At 38.2% G+C, this 25,924-nt stretch overlaps 1 protein-coding gene across 1 annotated transcript in view; it reads left to right on the top strand.

Moving 5' to 3' along the window:
• The window catches only part of LOC106881746 (DALR anticodon-binding domain-containing protein 3), a 37,607-nt gene extending 12,381 nt beyond the window's left edge, over positions 1-25,226 (top strand). Inside the window, exons 6-13 of the mRNA XM_014932239.3 lie at positions 1,582-1,664; positions 6,702-6,763; positions 9,730-9,812; positions 12,423-12,555; positions 13,234-13,292; positions 14,403-14,510; positions 22,847-22,915; positions 24,954-25,226. Coding sequence (XP_014787725.2) covers positions 1,582-1,664; positions 6,702-6,763; positions 9,730-9,812; positions 12,423-12,555; positions 13,234-13,292; positions 14,403-14,510; positions 22,847-22,915; positions 24,954-25,073 — 717 coding nt within the window. The 3' untranslated portion in view covers positions 25,074-25,226. The remainder of the gene's footprint in view (positions 1-1,581; positions 1,665-6,701; positions 6,764-9,729; positions 9,813-12,422; positions 12,556-13,233; positions 13,293-14,402; positions 14,511-22,846; positions 22,916-24,953) is intronic.
• The last annotated feature ends 698 nt before the right edge of the window (positions 25,227-25,924 follow it).

The raw sequence follows: 25,924 nt of genomic DNA, 5'->3' as shown, positions 1-25,924 counted from the left end.
GTACATCATTCTCTACATTAACTTCTACCTCCCTTTATAACCATTTGCCACTCTCCGCTCACTCTTATGAACTTATCTACCCACGTTTCCTGTTCCTCAGTCTGTATTCTCTTTTAAACGTCTTGTACCTTGAGAGTACCCTCTGACACCTCATTGACCACTGTTATATAATTTTGGATAGCCATGTATCTTTTGCATAACAAAACACCTGGCATAAAGCAACCTCTCACCCTGTTACAACCCTATTCAGTCAAAGAGGATTCTCCTTTTCCTTTGTCTTTCAAGTTACTTGACAACTTTACTAATGCCAGTGTCACAAAAAAAAAAAACAAGCACCCAGGACACTCTGTAAAGTGGTTAGCATTAGGAAGGGCATCCAGCCATAGAAACCATGCCAGAGTAAACAGTGGAGCTGAACATAGTCCTCTGGCTCATTGAATCCTGACTAACAGTCCAACGCATGCCAACATGGAAGACAGATGTTAAACAGTGATGATGAAGATGATTGTATCTTCAATCCTAATTGTTTATTCTATGTTGAATTAAGATTAAGTTGTCATACTATCAGAGTTAATAAAATAATGTATATTATACTGAGATGATGACAGAAGTTAAGATTCACTGCCTTTATAAAAGACTGTACAAAATGTTTGTTGTATCTAAGAAAATATGTATCCTGTTGATGTTTATTCAATTAGAAAAATGTTTGTTCTTCATTGTGAAGTGAATGAATTTTAATGAGGGCAAGTATTGGCAGAAACAGTAGAGTTACTGTCAATTAAATTCATACTTCTGCATTTTATGTTCAACTCCAAGACTGATTTTCCTGTTTATTCTTCATGGATCTATGAGACAAAATATCCAGTGTTAGTAAAATAATTTTGTATCATAGTTGTGTAGTTACTGGAGTACCCAACTTATGTAATTATTCGAATGTGATATAAACTAGAGTAGCTTCCTGTTGCATGTGAGCTAACAAAATCATCATCATCGTTTAACGTCTATCTTGCATGCATACATGGGCAGAACTAAATACTTGTCAATTTTCCAAGCTTACTTATGGTACTTTGTGATGTTTGCTCAGAGCATATGAATTTCTAACTTTTCAGCACCACTTTGATTTAGTTATATAATGGGGTCAGTTTATCTCCTAATGTATATGTAATGTGCTCTATAGTGGTGAAGTAAGCATTTAGAAAAACTGAACCCACTTTTCATTTTGAGTCCTAAATGTTGCAAACCAGTGACAGATCTTCTTCATAGCTACTTAATTTGCTTGAAACAATAGCCAAATCTCCTCAAATCATATTCTGTTAGCTTAAAACAAGGGCAAACTAAATAATGTAGTCCTAAATACACTGTGTCTGAAAAAGTTGGGATAATCATTACTAGATCACTTGTTTAATCTGAGCTGATCTGGAATGAAACAGCAACAACAATCCTATTTGTTATTCCACTAGCATTTCCTATGTCCTTGAATTGGTCACAGTCTCATTTTGTCTCCTCCTCAACAGATCAATTTATCCCCAAAATGTAAATAAAATTCAATATAATTTAAATGATTTTATTTTTCCCTACAAGGCACATGTTGTATTTGGTGGAACCACCAAGAGAAAATCTCTCAAAGAAGCTATTGATTGTGTAACAGCTGAAGAATACATCAGGTATATACATACACGCATTTATGTGTCAGCTATTTATTATGTTTATGAATATTATTGAGTTTTGTTGTTTAACACTGTTACATATGGGTAAATGTGCATATATCTTTGTGCTTTGCTTACAAAAGTTTATGTCAATGTTAATTTGTTTTAATCAAATATGCTTTATGCTTCCATGCTGAAAATGAATCATACTGATTATGTGCATTGATGTATAAAATATCCATCATATTATACAAGCTTCACACTTTTTATATTGTTAATCACTGAAACATGGAGTAAAAACATTCTACTATTGTCTATGTACAAGTATAATAATCCAGTATGTGTAAGCCTTGACGATTGATAAATGTAAAATATGTCTACTAAATACTTAAACGAGTTCTAAACTTCTGGTACTAGGCTTCAGTTTCATGTCTTACATTGAAGAAAGAGAAATCTTGCCCCATATATCTTAGGCAGCATGCCTAAATACTCTTGTGCATATTCCTTACATCTAGATGAAGCAAGTCTCAAAGAATTTAGTGTACTGTCCAAATACACAGCAAGACACCTGCAGCAAATTTGAATTTTAACATAAGACTTTTGAACTAAAGATCAAATACTAAATCCATTTTGCTATTTCACTTCTTCAATCACTGTAAAATGTTTGAAATCATATTCATGTGGTTACACTTACAATTAACCTTTTAACATTCAGATTACTCTGTCAAACGTAATGCTTATTTATCCACATTGTTTTGAATTAATCATACACTGTCTCATAGTTTCAAGATTTCAATGGTATGATTATTTATTTTTAAGATGACATTGTAGCATAAGTTTAAGAGGCTGGATCTGGCCATTTTGAACATAAAATTGGTAGAATATTTTGGCAAGATATGACTGATTTAAATGCTAAAGTGTTAACCATACCTCTAAGACATCAAACTTGCTTTAAGACAAGAATTAATAATTATGTAAAGAGTGTTTTTGTTACATGTACACCTAGACATATACCCACAAAAATGGTGTTCATTTCTTCATTTGTTTTAACATCCATTTTTGCATGCTGGCATGGGTTAGATAGAGAAATATCAGCGGTAGGATTTTGATGATCTACTGTTGCTGGGTTTTTTTTTTTTTTTGATATTTTATTCTAGTGGATGATTTGTTGACAAATATTGTCAACAAATGTGACCAGTTGCAGCCCATTTACAAACAGTGACTTCGCTCTTTGTAACCCAGTGCAGATTCACTTAGGCATTTGCACACACCGCAATACATTTGCATGCATACACATGCGTTTGACTGTGTACTATAGCCCAGAGTTGACTAAAGCCTTCTGAGTAGATTTGGTAGACACAAACTGAAAGAAGCCTAATATTTATTGTATGTGTGTGTGCGTGTGTGTGTATGTATGTATATTTATATATCTATTTGTGTGGGTGTGTATACCCTTGTCTACACACCATGATGGTTGTAAATATACATTGTCATCATATAATTGATCATTTCCTATCTTCCATGTAAATCATGTCAGCTATGGGAAAATATTACCTTTATTGGTGTTGTTGTTACAGTTGTCAATATAATAGGTGGAGCAGGTGTGGAATGAGAAGAGGGAAGAGCAATCAATATTTACAGTCATTGGTATGAATGACTTCGACAATGACAAGTGAGTATCTAAGTCATTTGAAGTGTCTGACAGTGAATCAAGACTGGGTTTCAAGTCATGATCAAGGCTGCAGAGATGAAGGAATTGAGAAAAGTGGAGTTTGATGAATTGACTGAAAATTTGGTGCTCAGTGTAGTGGGTATCTATCCTTGTTGCCATAACCACCCCAGTTACATGAGAATAGTGTAGTAGTAGAGATACCAAATGCAGAAATGGTGTTATAGTTGAGAAAGTATTTACCACTACTGTGAGGAATGTCAATGTCAGGTAATTTGATACCTTTAGTGAAAAGGAGTTGGGAGAGAAAGAAGAATTAAATGATGAATATGATGAATATAATTGGTTTCATAGACATGAAAGTAGCCGGTAGCAATCAAGGGTGAAAGAATTTGGATTGAACTCTGTCAGGCATTTGTCAATGAAAACTATGAGCTAGCTGTAAATTGTTAAGCAGTTTGGGAGTGGGGTGGAAATACATAATGTAGGTACAGAGTGCATGGACCTTGAAAATTAGTGGTCGTGGCTGAAAGAAAGAGAAAGACGTGTGTTGGCTTACAGAGTTATTAGTAGCAGTGGATGCAGTGGGGAGTAGGGTGTAATTTGCAGTGAAAAGAACGTTAAGGAGTTGGTGAAACACTTCAGCCCCATAAAGGTCAGTCTGCCATACCAATACAGCAAACAGTCCAAAACACAAAAATATTCCTAAATTTTTTTCCTTCATTCAAACATGAAACTAATACATCAACTTTGTGTTTCTGTCATTTGTTTGTATCATTTTATAAGATACTCCTGTAGAGCAGGATTCATGACTGACAAACTGTAGACAGAAACTTTGCTGCATGCTAGCTAGTAAGTTGGCCAGCAGCAAAACAAAAAGAACTCCCAGTAGGAAAAGCAAAACAAAAGAATGTCAACGGTGAGTGTGAAACGAATCTGAGTGAACTAAACAGAAATAACTGACGACTTAAGCTCTGATGTGCGTAAAGTAATGAACCTTTGATAAATGTATTCTCATCACCACTAGTTTGCTTGCATATAGCTTAACAAAGCTATAACTGGTCACCCCGACGATAGAATACCAGCTCTCACTATCGAAATAAACATGGCTAGCAACAAAACAACACTGAGGCTACCACAGTTCATGCAGACAGAAGGTCAACTCGATGTAAACAAGGTAACAGCTGACCAAATGAAGTACTTGCACATTGTGGCAGCACTAGAAGACACAGCAACAAGGGTGCAGGACACTTTAACCCATCCCCTACCTATGAAAAAATACGCCATATTGAAAAATAGGCTAGTGGATGACACAAAACTCAGCTTGCGAAGACTTATTGGAGTAAGCGAAAGCGAAATCGGGATGGCACCTGAAATCAAAACCGAACTAAATTCGACGATTGGCACCCATGCCAACGTCGTCTCCTTCATTGGACACGAAACTCAGCTTGCAAAGACTTATTGGGGCAAGCGAAAGCGAAATCAGGATGGTACCTGTGCCCAGCATTGCCTTTCTGGCACTTGTGCTCGTGGCATGTGTAATGGACTTTCGAGCGAGATCGTTGCCAGTGCCCCTGGACTGGCTCTTGTGTGGGTGGCACATGAAATACACCATTTGAGTGTGGCCGTTGCCAGTACCACCTGACTGGCCTCGTGTGGGTGGCACGTAAAAGCACCCACTACACTCTCAGAATGGTTGGCATTAGGAAGGGCATCCAGCTGTAGAAACTCTGCCAAATCAGATTGGAGCCTGGTGTAGCCATCCGGTTTCACCAGTCCTCAGTCAAATCGTCCAACCCATGCTAGCATGGAAAGCGGACGTTAAATGATGATGATGATGATGATGAAAGAGAAGCGGCAGCCAAGATACTGGAGGAGGAATTAGGTGATTCCAAGCCTTCAGAATTGATAAGTGCAAACTATGTAGCTTCGGGACCCCTTCACCAGTGACTCAGGGAAACTCCAGGGCTGGGCGCCATTGAACACCCTGGTAGCCAGCAGACATGACTAGACGCTCCTCTATGTCCACGATCGCAGCTCCAGACGCAGGTTCCTAATCGACGCAGGAGCAGAAGTCAGTGTGATCTCAGTATCAGCAAGGGACCTCTGTCATGGAAAGCAGAGCCAACCTTTAACAGCCACCATCGGGTCCACAATCGAGGCATACAGTCGTTGCACTCTTTCTCTCAACATCGGCTCACAAAAATACACATGGGCATTCACCATCGCTGGTGTCCATCAGCCCATAATGAGTGCAGACTTTCTTCAGACACACTTGCTACTGATTGATTTGTGCAGAAGACTCCTCCTCAACAACACATTTGCTTCCGTGCCTCTTGCAACATCTGCACATGCTGCCCTGCTGCATAGCAACCATCTCGCAGACCAAGAGCGAATTCTTGGATCTTCTTGTAAGTCACCTCAATCTCACCACTCTGACATTCTCCAAACCTACAGCCCACCACAGGGTGACGCACCACATCCCCACACAGGGTGACGTGCCACATCCCCACCACAGGGTGATGCACCATATCCCCCCCCCCCAGTGCACAGCCGCGCACATAGTCTATCACCAGACAAACTTACAGTCACAAAAGCCAAGTTCGATAATATGGAGGTATTGGGCACAGTTTGCTGATCAAGCAGTCCCTGGTCATCATCCCTACATGTGCCCCCCCCCCCCCAATCCAATGGAGGTTATCAACCCTGCAGAGATTACTGCTGTCTCAATGCGGATACAACACCTGACCACTACCCCACTGCACACATACAGGACTTTTCAGCATAAGTAGCTGGGTGCTCAGTTTTCTCCAAGGTTGACCTCATCCTAGGATACTACCAAATACCAGTACAAGACAACGATGTACCACAAACCGCTGTGATCACTCCTTTCAGTCTGTACGAATTCCTACGTATACCCTTTGGGCTGAAAAATGTGGCAAGATCCTTCCAACACCTGATGGACACTGTGCAGAGATTTCGATTTTGCCTTTGCATACTTAGATGATATCCTTATTATAAGCCCAAATGCAGAGCTACATAACAAGCACCTAGTGACTCTTTTTGATTGGCTGGAACAGTATGGTTTAGTAATCAACCCCACCAAGTGCGTTTTTGGTGTGACAGAAATCGACTTCTTGGGACATCAAATCACAAGTGCCGGTGCTACACCCCTGCCAGGTGGTGGCGGTGGTGGTGGCAGCGGCGTCATCATCATCATTGTTTGTGTGTGTGTGTTTTTTTTTTTTTCACTATTATGTATTGACAAAAGGTATAACATTCTTGAGAAGGAAAAAAACCCCCAGAGAACAGAAGTTTTATATTTGTCCATGGAACCTCTCCAGTTCACTTTTATGACTTTTACTGTTATTTGGTGTTGAATTTAGGCTTCGAAAGCTACAGATGGAAAATGCTGCAGCATTGAAATATGGGGATAATGTGAGCAAAGGTTAGTTAAATTAGTACCTTTTTTTTTTCTTTTTTGTCAATTATTTTCTTTCTTATGTTATATTTTGTTAAGAGAGGGGGTAAAATTAATTTTTCAGTAGTTCCAATTATTAAGGGCTTTTGTGCTTTATCATAAAAGAATTATTCCTATTTATAAAACAGCTTTTGTTTTATTCAATCCGCTTTTATAGATTTACAAAATTCCCTTCCCCACTCTCTCTCTCCCCTCAAACATACACACAACCCCCACACACATTTATCTATGATAGTAATAGGTAACAGCTTTTCTGTTAGGCGTGTTAAATACAGTTTCAATTTCCTCCTCTAATGTCATTAATTAATGAAGGTTCATCCTGTAACCCAATTAGGTCATTAGAGTACCACTGCAGGTCTAGAGTTCATGTAACCCAAGGAAAGGATATCAAAATGATTTCTCTTTTGCTGCAAAGTGAGAGACTTGGAGATGCAACTATGAAAGGTTGCTAAATGAAGAGAATGAATGGGAGAAAGTGAGTCTGCCAAATGTCAACCCAACAGAGGGACCAGCTATGCAAATTGACAGTACCTTGGTAGATAAAGCAATGAAGAGTATGAAGACAGGGAAAGCCCCTGGCCCATCACGAATCACCACCGAGAGGCTTAAAATATCTGGCAGTGTTGGCTATAGTCTAGTCACTTGTATAGTCAATCAGGTGATATACGAAGGAATCATACCCAGTGACTGGTGTAGCAGCACCATAGTCAACTGCTACAAAGGTAAAGGTGATGCATTAGGTACGAATAATTACAGTGGTATCAAGTTATGGGATCAAGTAATGAAAGTCACGGAGAGGGTCATAGCCCAGCTAATTAGGGAGAGAGTTAGTTTAGACAAGATACAGTTTGAATTTGTGCCAAGGAAAAGCACCACTGATGCTATATTTCTGGTAAGACAGTTGCAGGAGAAATACCTAGCCAAAGATAAACCTCTGTACCTGGCTTTTGTTGACATAAAGAAAGCCTTTGACAGAGTCCCCTGATCCCTTATCTGGTGGTCAATGTGGAAACTAGAGATAGACGAGTGGTTAGTGGGAGCTCTGTAAGCCATGTACAAGGATGCTGTCAGTAAGGTGAGGATTGGCAATGAGTGTAGTGAAGAATTCTGGGTAGAGGTAGGGGTCCACCAAGGAACAGTTCTTCAGGCAATAACAGAGGAATTCAAGACAGGATACCTCTGGGAGCTTGTCTATGCTGATGACCTTGCTCTAATAGCTGAGTCACTATCAGAACTAGAGAAGTATCAGGTGTGAAAGCAAGGTCTAGAATCAAAGGGCTTTAGAGTCAATCTAGCAAAAGCAGACAAATCACAAATCCCTTCAGGTAGATGGCCCTGCTCAATCTGTAGAAAAGGGATTGGTAGAAACTCCATAAGATGTACCCGGTGTAAGTTATTGACACATAAGAGATGCAGCAATATCAAAGGAAGGCTAACTGGGAAGATAGTTTTCATGTGTGGCAGATTCTCAGGGGCAATAAACACTGAAAATGTGCAGAAAACAGCTTCAGTCACATGCCAGGAGGGAAAACTAGAAGTAGTTGATAGCTTCCATTTCCTAGGTGACTAAGTCAGTGGCTGGGGTGGATGCTCTGAGAGTGTAGCTGCTAGAATAAAAATAGTCTGGGTAAAGTTCAGAGAGCTCCTACCTCTGCTGGTGACAAAGGGCCTCTTGCTCAGAGTAAAAGGTAGATTGTATGACACGTGTGCAAATAGCCATGCTACATGGCAGTGAAACATGGGCCGTAACTGATGAGGACATGTGTAGGCTTGCAAGAAATGAAGCTAGTATGCTCCGCTGGATGTGTAATGTCAGTATGCATATATGACAGTGTGTAAGCACTCTGAGAGAAAAGTTGGACATAAGAAGCATCAGATGTGGTGTGCAAGAGAAACGACTGTGCTGGTATGGTCATGTGTTGCGTATGGATGAGGGTAGCTGTGTGAAAAAGTGTCACACCCTAGCAGTAGAGGGAACTTGTGGAAGAGGTAGACCCAGGAAAACCTGGGATGAGGTAGTGAAGCACGACCTTTGAATGTTGGGCCTCATAGAGGCAATGACGAGTGACCAAGACCTTTGGAGATATGTTGTGCTTTAGAAGACTCGGCAAGCCAAGTGAGATTGTAACCATGACCTATGATAGTACAGCATAACCAGCCCATTTAATAGTACTTTTCAATCATTGGACAATAAACTGTGCTTGTGAAGACCTGTTGAGTTAAATGAAGTCATTGTCGTGGGCACTTTTAGATGCCACCAGCACAGGTACCTGCATGAAACCATTATCTGCCATGACTGTGATTTTACTTGGCTTGATAGGTCTTCACAAACACAACATAATACTAAAGGTCTCAGTCATTGCCTCTGTGAAGTCCAACACTCAAAAGGAAATTTTCATGTGCCACCAGCATCAGCCACTTTTCCTCCATGTGGCCCAACATTCAAAAGCTGCTTTTTACGTGTCACTGGCACACATGACACCAGCATCAGCTACAACTACAATTTCACTTGGCTTGACAGGTCTTCTATATACACGCACACACTAGGTTACTTGTACTCATAGACATAAACATTCCCACACACACACACACAGGCCCAAGCATTTGCACACACACATACACACCAGTACGTGAAATGCACATCTTTAACTATATATAAATATATATGAGAGAAAGAGAGAGAATATAAGGACCTTTGGTAAAAGGAATGAATGTATTAAATGGACTCTAATAAATTGCTAGCAGGATGAGAATGTGAAACAAAAGAATGACTTTCATGTTTAAAAAATAGTCCAACATTTTATTGTTTATCCCAACCATTTACTCTATGGTTGCATTTAATATTCTGCTGCAAGATAGAATGAAATTAAAAACATTGCTTTCATTCTTTTATAATTTCTTATCTGCTTCTCACTTTTTCCCTTAATTTACAGGCATTGAATGGGACCACATGATAAAGAATCTGACTGAAGCTTGCATGAAGTTCGAAATTCTCAGCACTAACTGCCGTAACCCAGTAAGAATAACTTTATAATACGGCCCTTTTTATCACAATAATCCTTAGCTTAAAATATCTGGATTTTTTTTTTTTTGTTTTTAATCTGTTATGATTTAGACAGATCTTCGGTGCAGCAATTTTTCTATACATTTCAATTTTGTATCCTTCTGTTTATGAATCTGATATTCTTTGATATTTAACCATTGATTTCTTTTGATTAGACATGAGCTAAATAATTTGATGGCCCTTCCTTTCTTGATGACACAATATTAAGGGGAGCAATAATGCAGTAGTAAAGACTTCTCCATTGTTAACTGACATTGAAGCTTGGTGCAGTCTTCTGACTCACCAGTTAACTCATGTCAACATGGAAAACAGACATCAAATGACAATGATGACTCAAAATCAGGATTATACTGGATTTACTGAATTAATTTAACATCTTAGCATTCAGATTACTTTGTCAAATGTAATTTTTATTTATTCACATTGTTTTGAATTAATCATACATAATCTTGTGGCTTTGAAATTTTGATGAAGTGATTGTTTTTTTAGAATGACATTGTAGGGTAGGTGTGAGGGGCCAGAACTAGCCAGTTTGAATATAAAATTGGTTGACTATTTTGTCTAGATATGGCTAGTTTAAATGCTAAAAAGTTAATGTACCATGAGATTGTTAACGATCAGCGTTACCCTGAAGAAAGTATCTAATTCACTGTGCCACTGCTGTAAACAACTTTGTCACTAATGAATATTGGTTGGTATTTTTGAAAATTTGTTCCTTTGCCATTTTGTTGAATTGAATATTTCTAGAACTGAATGTTTTTCTCACTAAACCTATGAAGTAGGTAATACTTCATCATGATTTTAATACCACTTTTCTTTGCTGATATGAGTTGGAGAAGTCTATAGTACTGCTTTACTGCTCTCCTTAATCATGTATCATCACATAAGGGAGGGCCAACAAATTATAATTTAACCTCAATATTTCATTTACCTTAAGGTGACAGACTGGCAGAATTGTTAGCATGCTGGGCAAAATGCTTAGCGCATTTCGTCTGTCTATGTTCTGTGTTCAAATTCCGCTGAGGTTGGCTTTGCCTTTCATCCTTTTAGGAGCGATAAAATAAATACCTGTTAAACACTTGGGTCGATGTAATTGACTTACTGCCTCCCTCTAAATTGCTGGCCTTGTGCCATAATTTGAAACCAGTACTTCATATACCTAGGTTTTCTTTTTGCTATCTGTATCTTCATCTCCCACTGTTATTCAGTATGCAGGTGTGGCTGTGTGGGTAAGAAGTTTACTTCCCAGCCACATGGTTTCATGTTCAATCCCATCGCATGGCACCTTGGCAAGTGTCTTCTACTACAGTCCCGGGCCAACCAAAGCCTTTTGAGTGCATTTGGTAGATGGAAGCTATGTGGAATCCCATCATGTGTGAGTGAGTGAAAATGCGTACGTGTTTGTGCCTTGTTTTGACATTGCATGATTGTTGTAAATGAATGCCACAGTCATACAAATGATAATATTCATTTCCAATATATTCTGTGAAAATGTGCCTGACCAGGGAGAAATACTATAGACAGGGGTTGGCAACAGGAAAGATACTTGGCCTTAGAAAACCTGCCTCAATGAAATCTGTCCAACCCATGCAAGAATAGAAAGCAATGAAGACAGTGACAGCAACAACAACATTGTGTATCATTCATGTGTTCATACCATCGTGTCTACAACTGTTGATTATATCAGCTGATCCCTTTCACACCCTGGCACTCTCTCAGGCCATTTGTGAACCAATATTACCTTTCAAATGGACCATTTCGAGTGGTTACTCTCCAGCCTTGGCTGTCTCATTACCATGCTGTATCTCATATTCTTTACATAGGCTTCATACCATCTTCCTTTTTGCATGAGCAGAAATTTGTTGTTGTTGTTTAGGCCCAGATCAACTCCAATGAAACAGACCTATGATTGAAGGCATTGCAGCCATGACAAACTTGTCTGTATATCAAGAACTACAATGTCTAATGTGTCCTTTCATTTTTTATGGCAGGTTGTGATTTGGGAGATGTTTGGCTGTTATTTCTTGCAAGCCAAGTGGCTGTGTTAGAATCTCCGTCATGGCCAAAAATGTAATAGCATTTTTAAACCTCTGCCTCATTTTTTCTTTCATGGAATGTCAACATTCTTCAAGTTGCACATGTATTAACCCTCACTTGTGATCTCTCTCTCTCTCTTACATAAACACACACACACACACACACACACATACACACACTATAGGCTTCCATACAGTCTTTGTCTACCAATTAAACTCAGCTTGAGGCTGTAATAAGAAACTTGCCCAAGATGTCATACAGTGAGATAAAACTTAAGAACTCAAAACTGTGCAGTAGAAAACAAACACCTTATTCATGCTGCTATACCTACATCTATTAATCTTGAAGAATACAATCTGTAAGATTTGACCTCACCAGTCTAAAAGGGCCTGCAAAGTAAAAATCCATGTGCACTTCTGCACCACTTCAGTCTAACATATCAAAAAACAATTTCAAAACTTCTAAAAGACACACTATACATGATAATGTAATCTAAGATGAAGAAATTATATTTTCTCTCAACAGCTCAAGTTAAACCTGTCTGATACATCAAAAAATATGGAAGATCATGTTGACAATTGTGGTGGCCCTTTTGTCATGTATAATTGTGCTCGTCTAGCAATGCTTTTTCGGAAATTTGATGAAGATGTTAAAAACGGTGAGCATTATTATTTTTGTTGCTGTTGTTGTCATTTATCATTAACAGTGGATTGGCAGGACTAAATGCCTTGCAGTATTTAGTTTGATAAATATAGAGAAGCAGACAAGTTAAAATAGAGCACCATCAGTCAAGATACTATAGTTGATATAATCCATTGTTCCTATGCCCAAAATTTCTGTCCCTGTGCTTCTGTAAGAAATTATTATTACCATTGGTAAAAAGCACCACTAAAGTGGTTGCTCTTAGGAAGGCATCTGGCCATAGAAACCAAGCCAAAACAAACTATAGAACCTGGTACAACTCCTAACCTTGTCAGTTCCTGTTAAGCCATCTGACCCATGCCAGCATAGAAAACAGCCGTTAAATGTTGATAATGATGATTATCACTCTCACATTACTAAAGATTGGGTCTTCTGATTTTTCTTGTGTTACATTCTTAGCAATAACATGATAATTTCTTCCATACTTTCCTTTGCTGTGTGCATACGTTTTTGTATATGTCTGCATACTTGCATATCTGTTTAGATGTGTATGCATGTCTGTGTATATCTATGTAGAAGAAAGAGTAATGTTTAAATAATTTAGATGATTGTATTATGTGTTGCCAGACATGACAAAGTTACATGCTTTCTTATTTTGTGCTCAGTTTCATCATACTTTAATTTTCCACTTCAGGTATTTACCCTAGTTTGCCTAGCCTGTCGCAGTGTGATATGAGTCTTCTTAAACTTGAGGTAAGTTATTGCTATTGGTATTGTCCAACCCGGTGAAAGTGCATGGCTCAGTAGTTAGAGTGTCAGGCTCACAATCATGAAGTAGTGAGTTCGATTCCCAGACCAGGCTGTGTGTTGTGTTCTTGAGCAAGACACTTTATTTCATGTTGCTCCAGTTCACACAGCTCTAGAAATGAGTTGTGATATCCCTAGTGCCAAGCTGTATTGGTCTTTGCTTTTCCCTTGGATAACATCAATGGTGTAGAGAGGGGTGGCTGTTGTGCATGGGCCACTGCTGGTCTTCCTTAAACAACCTTTCCCAGACTTGTGCCTCAGAGGGTAACTTTCTAGGTGCAATCCCATGGTCATTTATGACTGTATGGGTTTTTACCCTTTTTTTACTGTTTAACCAAGGTCAGTTTCATAGTTTATAGGTAGCTATCCACATGAACAGATGTGACCCTCTGTATGCTAGAGATTCTGGTAGTGACAGCAGGAATCTCTTCCTTTGTATATCTTTTACTTATTTCAGTCACTTGACCGTGGCCATGCTAGGGCACTGCCTTGAACGATTTTTAGTCAAACAAATCAACCCTAGGGCTTATTTTTTTAAAGCCTTGTGCTTATTCTCTTTTGTTGAACTACTAAGTTATGGGGATGTAAACACACTAACACTGGTTGTCAAGCGGTGGTGGGGAACAAACAAAGGCACAAACACACACACACACACACACACACACAAAATAGGCTTCTTTCAGTTTGCATCTACCAAATCCATTCACAAAGCTTTGGTCAGCCTGAGGCTATAGTAGAAGATACTTGCCCAAAGTGCCACAGAGTAGGACTAAACCTGAAGCCATGTAATTGGGAGGCAAGCTTCTTACCACACAGCCACACCTGCACCTCTGTCTGTATAACTATAAAATCAGTACTACTCTAGTGATCCAGAACAATACCTTATTGTTTAATGTATAATTGGCAACCCCACCCATTTACATATGTCAGCTATATCATCTAATCATAGTTTCCTTATTTAAAATACAAAAAATAATTAAATAATAAAACAAATGCATGAATCTTTTATTCAATATTTCTTGTTTGTTTTTGTTTTGTTTTTTTTTTTACTTTCAGGAAGAATGGACACTTCTTTATAATTTTGTGGAACCATACCCCAGTTTGATACAGAGCACTGTCCCTACCATTGGAGATTGTTTATATTTAAATATTCAAACTCATAAGGTAATTTAACAATTATATTTGATAATGGCTCTTCTTCTTTTACACACCAAGTCAGATATTAATAGAAATTACTTTCTCAGTCACAAAGATATCAATAGTAAAGTTTTACTTGGCAAAATTTGAATTCTGAAGAACATGGTACTGAATTAGATAAACCTATTTGTGAAAAGCACTCATCCTTCTTTGAGTTTCAGACAATAATTCCGTTATTCTAACTAGTTCAGAAGAATCATGAATCTCAAATGTTGACATAAAAAAACTTACCATCCAAGAATCCTTGTAGTGATTTCTCTATGAAAAACATGCATTCTGAGATCTCTTTTCCAGATTTAGTGCTAAATCTTATAAATTTTATCTGCTTCATTCATTGAAGGCATATCATTCTGAGCACTGATATTTCCATAAGTTTCCATGGTCAAATGAAATATGATTTTATTCTCTCTTCCCAGTCTATAAGTGGATACTTTTTGTGACTATTTGTGAGGGAATACACAACTTTGAGGAATATTTTTTCTCTCCCAGAGGTCTAGGCTGGATGAGTCTCTAACTAACTGAATTCAGCTAACCAACAAAATTTGATTGACATCTCTCTGGGTGTCAAGTTTCGAATCCAGTTTTGTCATGGTTAATGTTTATTCTTACCACTATTTTTTATTTCACTGCTGCAAGCTAACATAAGAATCCCTTATAATTTAACTGTTAAAAAAAACACCAACCACCCATCATCCCCATCTAAAAGATATTAGCTTACATTGGTATATTTCACATTCCAAAGCATTTCTTGAAGTAGAAGTTGAATTGAAAAGTATGCTGTGAGGTGATCATTAACTTCCAGAACAGCATTATAATTTAGTGAATGCTGCTAAGACAAAAAACTAATCTATTTATCGACGATATGTATTTAATCATGTTTAATTCTACCAAAAGAAGAAGAACAGGTGGAAAGGGTAAAAGTAGTATATAAACTATTTTAAGATTTATAAGAATGACCTTCAAATTTTGAAGCTTGGCATCTTGAACCTGATTTATACTGATATCATTCTTTGCTATTAGTGTGTAAATATGTTATTTTTATGAATTACTGTTATAGTAGAGAGGCTCATTTTTATTATAATTATTATTATTATTATTATTATTACTATTAAGGTGGCGAGCTGACAGAATTGTTAGCATGCTAAACGAAATGCTTAGTGGTATTTCACCAGTCACTATATTCTGAGTTCAAATTGCACCAAGGTCTACTTTGCATATCATCCTTTCGGGGAAAATAAATTAAGTACCAGTTGTGATACTGAGGTTGATCTAATCGACTGACCCCTCCCACAAAATTTCAGGCCTTGTGCTTTTAGCGGAAATAATTATTATTATTCTTCCCCCACAAATTTCAGGCCTTGTGCCTTCAGCAGAAAGGATTGTTATTATTCTCCCCCCCCCCCCGCTCCTAAATTTCAGGCCTTGTGCCTTTAGCAGAAAGAATTATTAATATTCTCCCCCCACCCTCAAATTTCAGACCTTGTGCCTTTAGCAGAAAGGATCATTATTATTCTCTCTCCCCAACAAAAAATTTCAGGCCTTGTGCCTTTAACACAAAGTATTATTATTATTCTCCACCCCTCTTAAATTTGAGTCCTTGTGCTTCTAGCAGAAAGGATCATTATTATTCTCCCTCCCCACCAAAAAAAATTTCTGGCATTGTGCCTTTAACACAAAGGATTATTATTATTCTCTCTCCCACAAAAAAAATTTCAGGCCTTGTGCCTTTAACAAAAAGGATTATAATTAATCTGCACCCCTCGTAAATTTCAGGCCTTGTGCCTTTAGCAGAAGGGATTATTATTATTCTCTTTCCCCACCAACAAAATTTCAGGCTTTGTGCCTATAAGGGAAAGAATTATTATTATTCTCCCCACTCCCAAATTTCAGGCCTTGTGCCATTAGCAGAAAGGATTATTATTCTCTCTCCCCACCAAAAAAATTTCAGGCCTTCTGCCTTTAACACAAAAGATTATTATTATGCTGTTTCCCCCCCAAAAAATTTCAGGCCTTGTGCCTTTAACACAAAGGATTATTATTATTCTCCACCCCTCCTAAATTTCAGGCCTTCTGCCTTTAGCAGAAAGGATTATTATTATTCTCTCTCCCAACCAAAAAAATTTCAGGCCTTGTGCCTATAACAGAAAGAATTATTATTATTCCCCTCACCTCCTAAATTTCAGGCCTTGTGCCTTTAACAGAAAGGATTATTATTCTCTCTCCCCACCAAAAAAATTTCTGGACTTGTGCCTTTAACACAAAGAATTATTATTATTCTCCCCACTACCAAATTACAGGCCTTCTGCCTTTAGCAGACTTGATTATTATTATTATCTCTCCCCACAAAAAAAATTTCAGGCTTTGTGCCTTTAAGAGAATGAATTATTATTATTCTCCCCCCTCCTAAATTTCAGGCCTGTGCTTTTAACACAAAGCATTATTATTATTCTGTCTCACACCCAAAAAATTTCAGGCTTTCTGCCTTTAACACAAAGGATTATTATTATTCTCCAGCCCTCCTAAATTTCAGGCCTTGTGCCTTTAGCAGAAAGGAATATTATTATTCTCCCCCACCTCCAAGTTTCAGGCCTTCTGCCTTTAGCAGAAAGGATTATTATTCTCTCACGCCACAAACAAATTTCAGGTCTTTTGCCTTTAACACAAAGGATTATTATTATTCTCCACCCCTCCTAAATTTCAGGCCTTGTACCTTTAGCAGAAAGAATTATTATTATTCTCTCTCCCCACCCAAAAAATTTCAGGCCTTGTGCCTTTTACACAAAGGATTATTATTATTCTCCACCCCTCCTAAATTTCAGGCCTTGTGCCTTTAACAGAAAGGATTATTAATATTCTCTCTCCCCATCAAAATAATTTCAGGCCTTGTGCCTTTTACAGAAAGAATTATTATTATACTCCCCACTCCCAAATTTCAGGCCTTGTGCCTTTAGCAGAAAGGATCATTATCATTCTTTCTCCCCACCAAAAAAATTTGAGGCCTTGTGCCTTTTACAAAAAGAATTATTATTATTCTCCGCCATCCCCAAAGTTTAGGCCTTGTGCTTTAACACAAAGGAGTATTATTATTCTCTCTCTCCACCAAAAAGATTTCAGGCCTTGTGCCTTTAACACAAGAGATTATTATTATTCTCTCTCCCACCAAACAAATTTCAGGCCTTGTGCATTTAAAACAAAGAATTTTTATTATTCTCCACCCCTCCTAAATTTCAGGCCTTGTGCCTTTAGCAGAAAGGATTATTATTATTCTTTCTCCCACCAAAAAAATTTCAGTTTTGTGCCTTTAGCACAAAGAATTATTATTATTCTCCCCCCCCCTCCTAAATTTCAGGCCTTGTGCCTTTAACACAAAGGATTATTATTATTCTCCACCCCTCCTAAATTTCAGGCCTTGTGCCATTAGCAGAAAGGATTATTATTATTCTCTCTCCTACCAAAAAATTTCAGATTTTTGCATATAGCACAAAGAATTATTATTATTCTCCCCCCCCCCTCCTAAATTTCAGGCCTTGTGCCTACAACACAAAGGATTATTATTATTCTTTCTCACACCAAAAAAATTTCAGGCCTTGTCCCTTTAACAGTAAGAATTATTATTATTCTCCCCCCCTCCCAAATTACAGGTCTTGTGCCTTTAACACAATGGATTATTAATATTCTCCACCCCTCCTAAATTTCAGGCCTTGTGCCTTTAGCACAAAGAATTATTATTCTCCCCCACTCCTAAATTTCAGGCCTTGTGCCTTTAACACAAAGGATTATTATTATTCTTTCTCACACGAAAAAAATTTCAGGCCTTGTGCCTTTAGCAGAAAGGATTATTATTATTCTCTCTCCCCACCAAAAAAACTTGTGGCCTTGTGCCTTTAGCAGAAAGGATTGTTTTTATCCCCCCTTCCTCCAAAAACATTTCAGGCTTTGTGCCTTTAAACCAAATGATTATTATTATTCTCCACCCCTCCTAAATTTCAGGCCTTGTGCCTTTAGCAAAAAGGATTACTATTATTCTCCCAACTCCCAAATTTCAGGCCTTGTGCCTTTTACACAAAGGATTATTATTATACTCCCCACTCCCAAATTTCAGGCCTTGACCCTTTAACAGAAAGGATTATTATTATTCTGTCTCCCCCCAAAAAAATTTCAGATCTTGTGCCTTTAACACAATGTATTATTATTATTCTCCACCCCTCCTAAATTTCAGGCCTTGTGCCTTTAGCAGAAAGGAATATTATTATTCTCCACCCCTCCTAAATTTCAGGCCTTGTGCCTTTAGCAGAAAGGAATATTATTATTGTCCACCCCTCCTAAATTTCAGGCCTTGTGCCTTTAGCAGAAAGGATTGTTATTATTCTCTCTCTCCACCAAATAAATTTCAGGCCTTGTGCCTTTAACGCAGAGGGTTATTATTATTCTCTTTCCCCCCAAAAAAAATTTCAGGCCTTGTGCCTTTAACACAAAGGTTTATTATTATTCTCCACCCCCTGCCTTCCTAAATTTCAGGCCTTGTGCCTTTAGCAGAGAGGATTATTATTATACTCCCCCTCCTCCTAAATTTCAGGCCTTGTGCCTTTAACACAAAGGATTATTATTATTTTTCCCCCCCTCCCGCCTTCCTAAATTTCAGGCCTTGTGCCTTTAGCAGAGAGGATTATTATTATACTCCCCTTCTTCCTAAATTTCAGGCCTTGTGCTTGTAACAGAAAGAATTATTATTATTCTCCCCCCTTCCTAAATTTCAGGCCTTGTGCCTTTAACACAAAGGATTATTATTATTCTTTCTCACACCAAAAAAATTTCAGGCCTTGTGCCTTTAACAGTAAGAATCATTATTATTTTCCCCCCTCCCAAATTACAGGCTTTGTGCCTTTAACAGAAAGAATTATGAATATTCTCTCCACTCTCAAATTTCAATCCTTGTACCTTTAGCAGAAATGATTATTATTCTCTCTCCCCCTAAAAAAAATTTCAGGCCTTGTGCCTTTAACACAAAGGTTTATTATTATTCTCCACACCTCCTAAATTTCAGGCCTTGTGCCTTTAGCAGAAGGAATTGTTATTATTCTCTCTCCCCCCAAAAACATTTCAGGCCTTGTGCCTTTAACACAAATGATTATTATTATTCTCCACCACTCCTAAATTTCAGGCCTTGTGCCTTTAGCAGAAAGGATTATTATTATTCTCTCTTCCCACCAAAAAGTTTCAGGCCTTGTGCCTTTAACAGAAAGATTTATTATTATTCTCCCAACTCCCAAATTTCAGGCCTTGGGCCTTTAACACAAGGGATTATTATTATACTCCCCACTCCCAAATTTCAGGCCTTGTCCCTTTAACAGAAAGGATTATTATTATTCTCTCTCCCACCAAACAAATTTCAGGCCTTGTGCCTTTAGCAAAAAGGAATATTATTATTCTCCACCCCTCCTAAATTTCAGGCCTTGTGCCTTTAGCAGAAAGGAATATTATTATTCTCCACCCCTCCTAAATTTCAGGCCTTGTGCCTTTAGCAGAAAGGAATATTATTATTCTCCACCCCTCCTAAATTTCAGGCCTTGTGCCTTTAGCAGAAAGGAATATTATTATTCACCACCCCTCCTAAATTTCAGGCCTTGTGCCTTTAGCAGAAAGAATTATGATTATTCTCTCTACTCCCAAATTTGAAGTCTTGTGCCTTTAGCAGAAATGATTATTATTATTCTCTCTCCTCCCAAAAAAATTTCAGGCCTTGTGCCTTTAACACAAAGGTTTATTATTATTCTCCACCCCTCCTAAATTTCAGGCCTTGTGCCTTTAGCACAAAGGATTATTATTATTCTCCCCCCCCCCCGCCTTCCTAAATTTCAGGCCTCGTGCCTTTAGCAGAGAGGATTATTATTATACTCCCCATCCTCCTAAATTTCAGGCCTTGTGCCTTTAGCCGAAAGGATTATTATTATTCTCTCTCCCACCAAAAAAATTTCAGGTTTGTGCCTTTAGCACAAAGGATTATTATTATTCTCCACCCCTCCTAAATTTCAGGCCTTGTGCTTTTAGCAGAGAGGATTATTATTATACTCCCCCTCCTCCTAAATTTCAGGTTTTGTGCCTTTAACAGAAAGAATTATGATTATTCTCTCCACTCCCAAATTTCAGTCCTTGTGCCTTCAGCAGAAATGATTATTATTATTGTCTCTCCCCGCAAAAAAATTTCAGGCCTTGTGCCTTTAGCAGAAAGGATTATTATTATTCTCTCTTCCCACCAAAAAGTTTCAGTCCTTGTGTCTTTAACAGGAAGATTTATTATTATTCTCCCAACTCCCAAATTCCAGGCCTCGGGCCTTTAACACAAAGGATTATTATTATTCTTCCCATTCCCAAATTTCAGGCCTTGTCCCTTTAACAGAAAGGATTATTATTATTCTGTCTCCCACAAAAAAGTTTCAGGCCTTGTGCCTTTAGCACAAAGGTTTATTATTATTCTCCACCCCTCCTAAATTTCAGGCCTTGTGCCTTTAGCAGAAAGGAATATTATTATTCTCCACCCCTCCTAAATTTCAGGCCTTGTGCCTTTAGCAGAGAGGATTATTATTATCTCTCCCCACCAAAAAAATTTCAGGCCTTGTTCCTTTAACAGAAAGAATTATGATTATTCTCTCTACTCCCAAATTTCAGGCCTTGTTCCTTTAGCAGAAAGGATTATTATTATTCTCTCTCCCACCAAACAAATTTCAGGCTTTGTGCCTTTAATTCAAAGGATTATTATTATTGTCCTCCCCTCCTCAATTTCAGGCCTTGTGCCTTTAGCAGAAAGAATTATTTTCTCTCCCCACTAAAAAAATTTCAGGCCTTGTGCCTTTAACACAAAGAATTATGATTATTCTCCCCCCCTCCTAAATTTCAGGCCTTGTGCCTTTAGCAGAAAGGATTATTATTCTCTCTCCCCACCTAAAAAATTTCAGGCCTTGTGCCTTTAACACAAAGAATTATTATTATTCTCCCCACTACCAAATTACAGGCCTTCTGCCTTTAGCAGACTGGATTATTATTATTATCTCTCCCCACAAAAACAATTTCAGGCCTTGTGCCTTTAGCAGAAAGGAATATTATTATTCTCCCCAACCTCCAAATTTCAGGCTTTGTGCCTTTAGCAGAAAGAATTATTATTATTCTCTCTCCCCACCCAAAAAATTTCAGGCCTTGTGCCTTTTACAGAAAGAATTATTATTATACTCCCCACTCCCAAATTTCAGGCCTTGTGCCTTTAGCAGAAATGATCATTATCATTTTTGTCCCCACCAAAAAAATTTCAGGCCTTGTGCCTTTTACAAAAAGAATTATTATTATTCTCCGCCATCCCCAAAGTTTAGGCCTTGTGCTTTAACACAAAGGAGTATTATTATTCTCTCTCTCCACCAAAAAAATTTCAGGCCCTGTGCCTTTTACAGAAAGAATTATTATTATTCTCCCCCCTCCCATATTTCAGGCCTTGTGCCTTTAACAGAAAGAATTATGATTATTCTCTCTCTCCACCAAAAAAATTTGAGGCCCTGTGCCTTTTACAGTAAGAATTATTATTCTTCTTCCCCCTCCCAAATTACAGGCCTTGTGCATTTAACAGAAAGAATTATGATTATTCTCTCCACTCCCAAATTTCAGGCCTTGTGCCTTTAGCAGAAAGGATTATTATTATTCTCTCTCCCCACCAAAAAAACTTATGGCCTTGTGCCTTTAGCAGAAAGAATTGTTATTATTCTCTCTCTCCCCCAAAAAACATTTCAGGCCTTGTGCCTTTAACACAAATGATTATTATTATTCTCTCCTCCCACCAAAAAGTTTCAGGCCTTGTGACTTTAACAGAAAGAATTATTATTATTCTATCAACTCCCAAATTTCAGGCCTTGTGCCTTTAGCAGAACGGATTATTATTATTCTCCCCCCACCCCAAATTTCAGGCCTTGTGCCTTTAGCAGAACGGATTTTTATTATTCTTATTTTGGAGGAGGCAAGCTGGCAGAATCACTAGCACGTTGGTAGAAATGCTTAGAGGTATTTTGTCTGCCTTTATGTTCTAAGTTCAAATTCCACCAAGGTTGACTTTGCCTTTCATCCTGTCGAGGTCAATAAATTAAGTACCAGTGAAACACTGGGGTTAATGTAATCACCTAGTCCCCTCCTCTAAAATTTCAGGCTTTGTGCCTATAGTAGAAAGGATTATTATTATTATTATTTTGTCTTCTCTCCATAGCCTTGTCTGAAAAAAGAACATGAATGCTAAATGTTTCACTTCAAATATCTAATATATACTTCAGGTTGCTGGTTTTTTGGTGTCATTAAGTCACTGCTTAAGTTCCTACTACAGTCGAGTTCATGTTCTTGGGGTAAGTATACTTGTTTTGTACCTTGCACTAATTTGTTTACTACCTCAGGGATTTCATCATCATCATCGTTTAACGCGTCCATCTTCCATGCATGCATGGGTAGGACAGATGCCAGGAGCCAGTAAAGTAGAAAAACTTCCCTAGGCTACTGTATCTGTTTTGGTAGGGGTTTTTCAGTTTGATGCCCTTCCTAACACCAGCCATTCTGCAGAGCAGACTCAGTGCTTTTTACGTGGCAGTAGCACAGGCAGAGTTAGTTTTGACAAGATTTTTACAGCTGGATGTCTTTCCAGACGCCAGCCACATTACAGTGTGGACTGGATGTTTTTTAATATGGCACCAGCACTGGCAGGGTAACCAAGTAAGTCACAAGACAAGGGATTATGAGAGGGGCAGGGCATTTGAGGAGGGGAACTTGTGTCAGAGGATGAAAGGTTAGAGTGTGACAAAGATACGGAGAGACAGAAGCAGTTGTCTTGCCACAACAGAGGGGGCTTTAGAGGAGCTGATCCAGTATCAAATGGTGAAATGTTAGAGTGTAACAGAGAAATAGAGAGGCAGAAATAGGTGTCTTGCTATAGAGGAGGTACATGGTTATACAGTGAGAGAAAGAGGTCAGAAACAAATGTGCTGATGTAAAGGAGATACTTGGTTACCTAGTCAGAAGGAAAACCAGAGGAGAGACAGAGTGACAAAATGGAAAGTTTTGTGAACAGGTTTTCTCTAGCATCTCATATCACCAAACATTTTGGTCCACTGTTATTTCCTCCGTGAGGCCCAACATCCTAAATCAGTCCTCACAACTTCATCCCATGTCTTCCACAGCACCATCCACTTTCAATGACAGATACTTCTGTATACAGCTGTCTTCACTCATGTGCATCACATGTCCGAACTGACGCATCCTCCTCTCTTTCATACCAGATTTAATCCCTCTTATGCCCAACTTTTCTCTCAACACAGTTGTGTTTTGGTGGTCATGCACACTGATGTTGCAAATCCAACGAAATATACTACTGTCATTCCTCTCCAGCCTACACATGTCCTCTGCAGTCAGAGCCCATGTCTCACTACCCTGTAACATAGCTGTTCTCACACAAGCATCATACAATCAACCTTTCACTCTGAGTGAGAGTCCTTCCTCCACCCTATTCTTATTCTAGAAACAATACTTTCAGAACATCCACCATCATTACTAATTTGGTCACCCAAATAACAGAAATTATCTACTACTTCAAGAGAAGCTCCTGGGCATTTGAGAGAGTTTAAGTCCCTCATGCACATCTGCCACACACGAAAGTAACCTTATCTGATAACCTTCCCACTATTTCACTGCATCTCTTATGTGTCCATTGCTTACACTTGGTGCAGCAAATGGAATTACAACCCACACCTTCCCTACATATCAAACATGGCAGTTTGTTTGTAGTAAAGAATTGCACAATTCTGCAACAATATGGAACTTTATAAACTGATTTAGTATTGCCAGGAATCAGATTTACGCTTTATCAAAGTTGTCAGATGTTTCAGTTATTTTAGCATTATTTAAGGACGATGGATAACAGAGTTAGAAAAGTATCAAGCCAGATGCTTATTTACTTAAGGCCTTTTCTCCCTATGGAGTATAGGCTATCAACAGCTTTTCTCCACTGTTTTTGATTCAGAACTGTCTTTTCTGTTTCTCTCAGTTGGATCCCTGCCTTTTGTAGCTCTGTCTCATTATCCTATCTCCACTTTTATTTTTTAGGGTGTGCTCTCTTCCTCCATCCTTATGGGTTCCAAGTCAGGATAACTCAGGGTCTGTGAGTTTCCTTGGTTACCCTGGATGGTATTTTCTTCCCTACTGGGAAATTTGATTTGTCATAATTCTCTTGTTTGATATCATTGTTTATATGTTTATGTAATACCCCACTGTTGTTTGTTTTTGTAATATTCCAAATGTTTTTTTATAGAATTATTATTATCGCTATCATTATTATTATTATTATTATTATTATCATTTTCATCTTTATTATTATTATTATTATTATTATTACAGGAGCCACGTCAACATCTTTTACCTTTGATGTATGCTCGATTACATCTTCTTACTGCTGTTCATCAAGTTATGTTAAATGGCCTGCAACTGCTCAACATTGAACCAGCTTCACAATTGTAACACTTGGCAGAAAATCCAACAGATTGTTTGTGTGTGTGTGTGTGTGTGTGTGTGTGCACGTACCTGCATGTGTGTGTATGTACTCAAATATCTTTCTCACTCTCTCTTTGCTTGGGAGTCTATCTAAATAATAAATATTTATATACACATAAAGATGATGATGTTTGTTACAGTGTAAATGCAAATGCATAAGAAGTATCATTTGTTTCCTATATTGTACAAAAGCATGTCCAGCCATTGGCAAATATTACCTCACTTGTAAACAGGTGAGGGTTGGTGATAGGAAGAACAACCGGCAGTAGAATATCTGCTTCAATAAACTTGATCAAACCCATGCAAGCATGGAAAAGTGGACATTAAAACAATGATGGTAATATAACAATATATCTTTTAATCGATAATTTGAATGGCTATCTCCAGTTCTAGCACACATAACCTTTTATACATATATATATATATATATGTATGTATTAACTATTAGTGATGTGTACAGTATTAATACAAAAAGGTAATCACTGTATCCAACTTATTATAGATGTTATGTTAAAACACCATGCTAGCATGGGTTGAACGATTTGACTGAGGACTGGCAAATCAGATGGCTGCACCAGGCTCTAATCTAATCTGGCAAAGTTTCTACAGCTGGATGCCCTTCCTAATGCCAACCACTCTGAGAGTGTAGTGGGTGCTTTTACGTGCCACCAGCACAAGGGCTAGTTAGGCAGTACTGACAATGGCCACGCTCAAATGGTGTTTTTTACGTGGCACTGGCAACAACCTCGCATGAATGGTGCTTTTTACATGCCACCGGCACGGAAGCCAGTCAGCTGCTCTGGCAACAATCATGCTCG

The sequence above is a fragment of the Octopus bimaculoides genome, chromosome 4 (assembly GCF_046866305.1).
Source record: "Octopus bimaculoides isolate indiv1 chromosome 4, ASM4686630v1, whole genome shotgun sequence".
NCBI classification, from domain to species: Eukaryota; Metazoa; Mollusca; class Cephalopoda; order Octopoda; family Octopodidae; genus Octopus; species Octopus bimaculoides.
The sequence above is the reverse complement of the archived record's forward strand: the minus strand, read 5'-3'. Positions and strand labels throughout refer to the sequence as shown.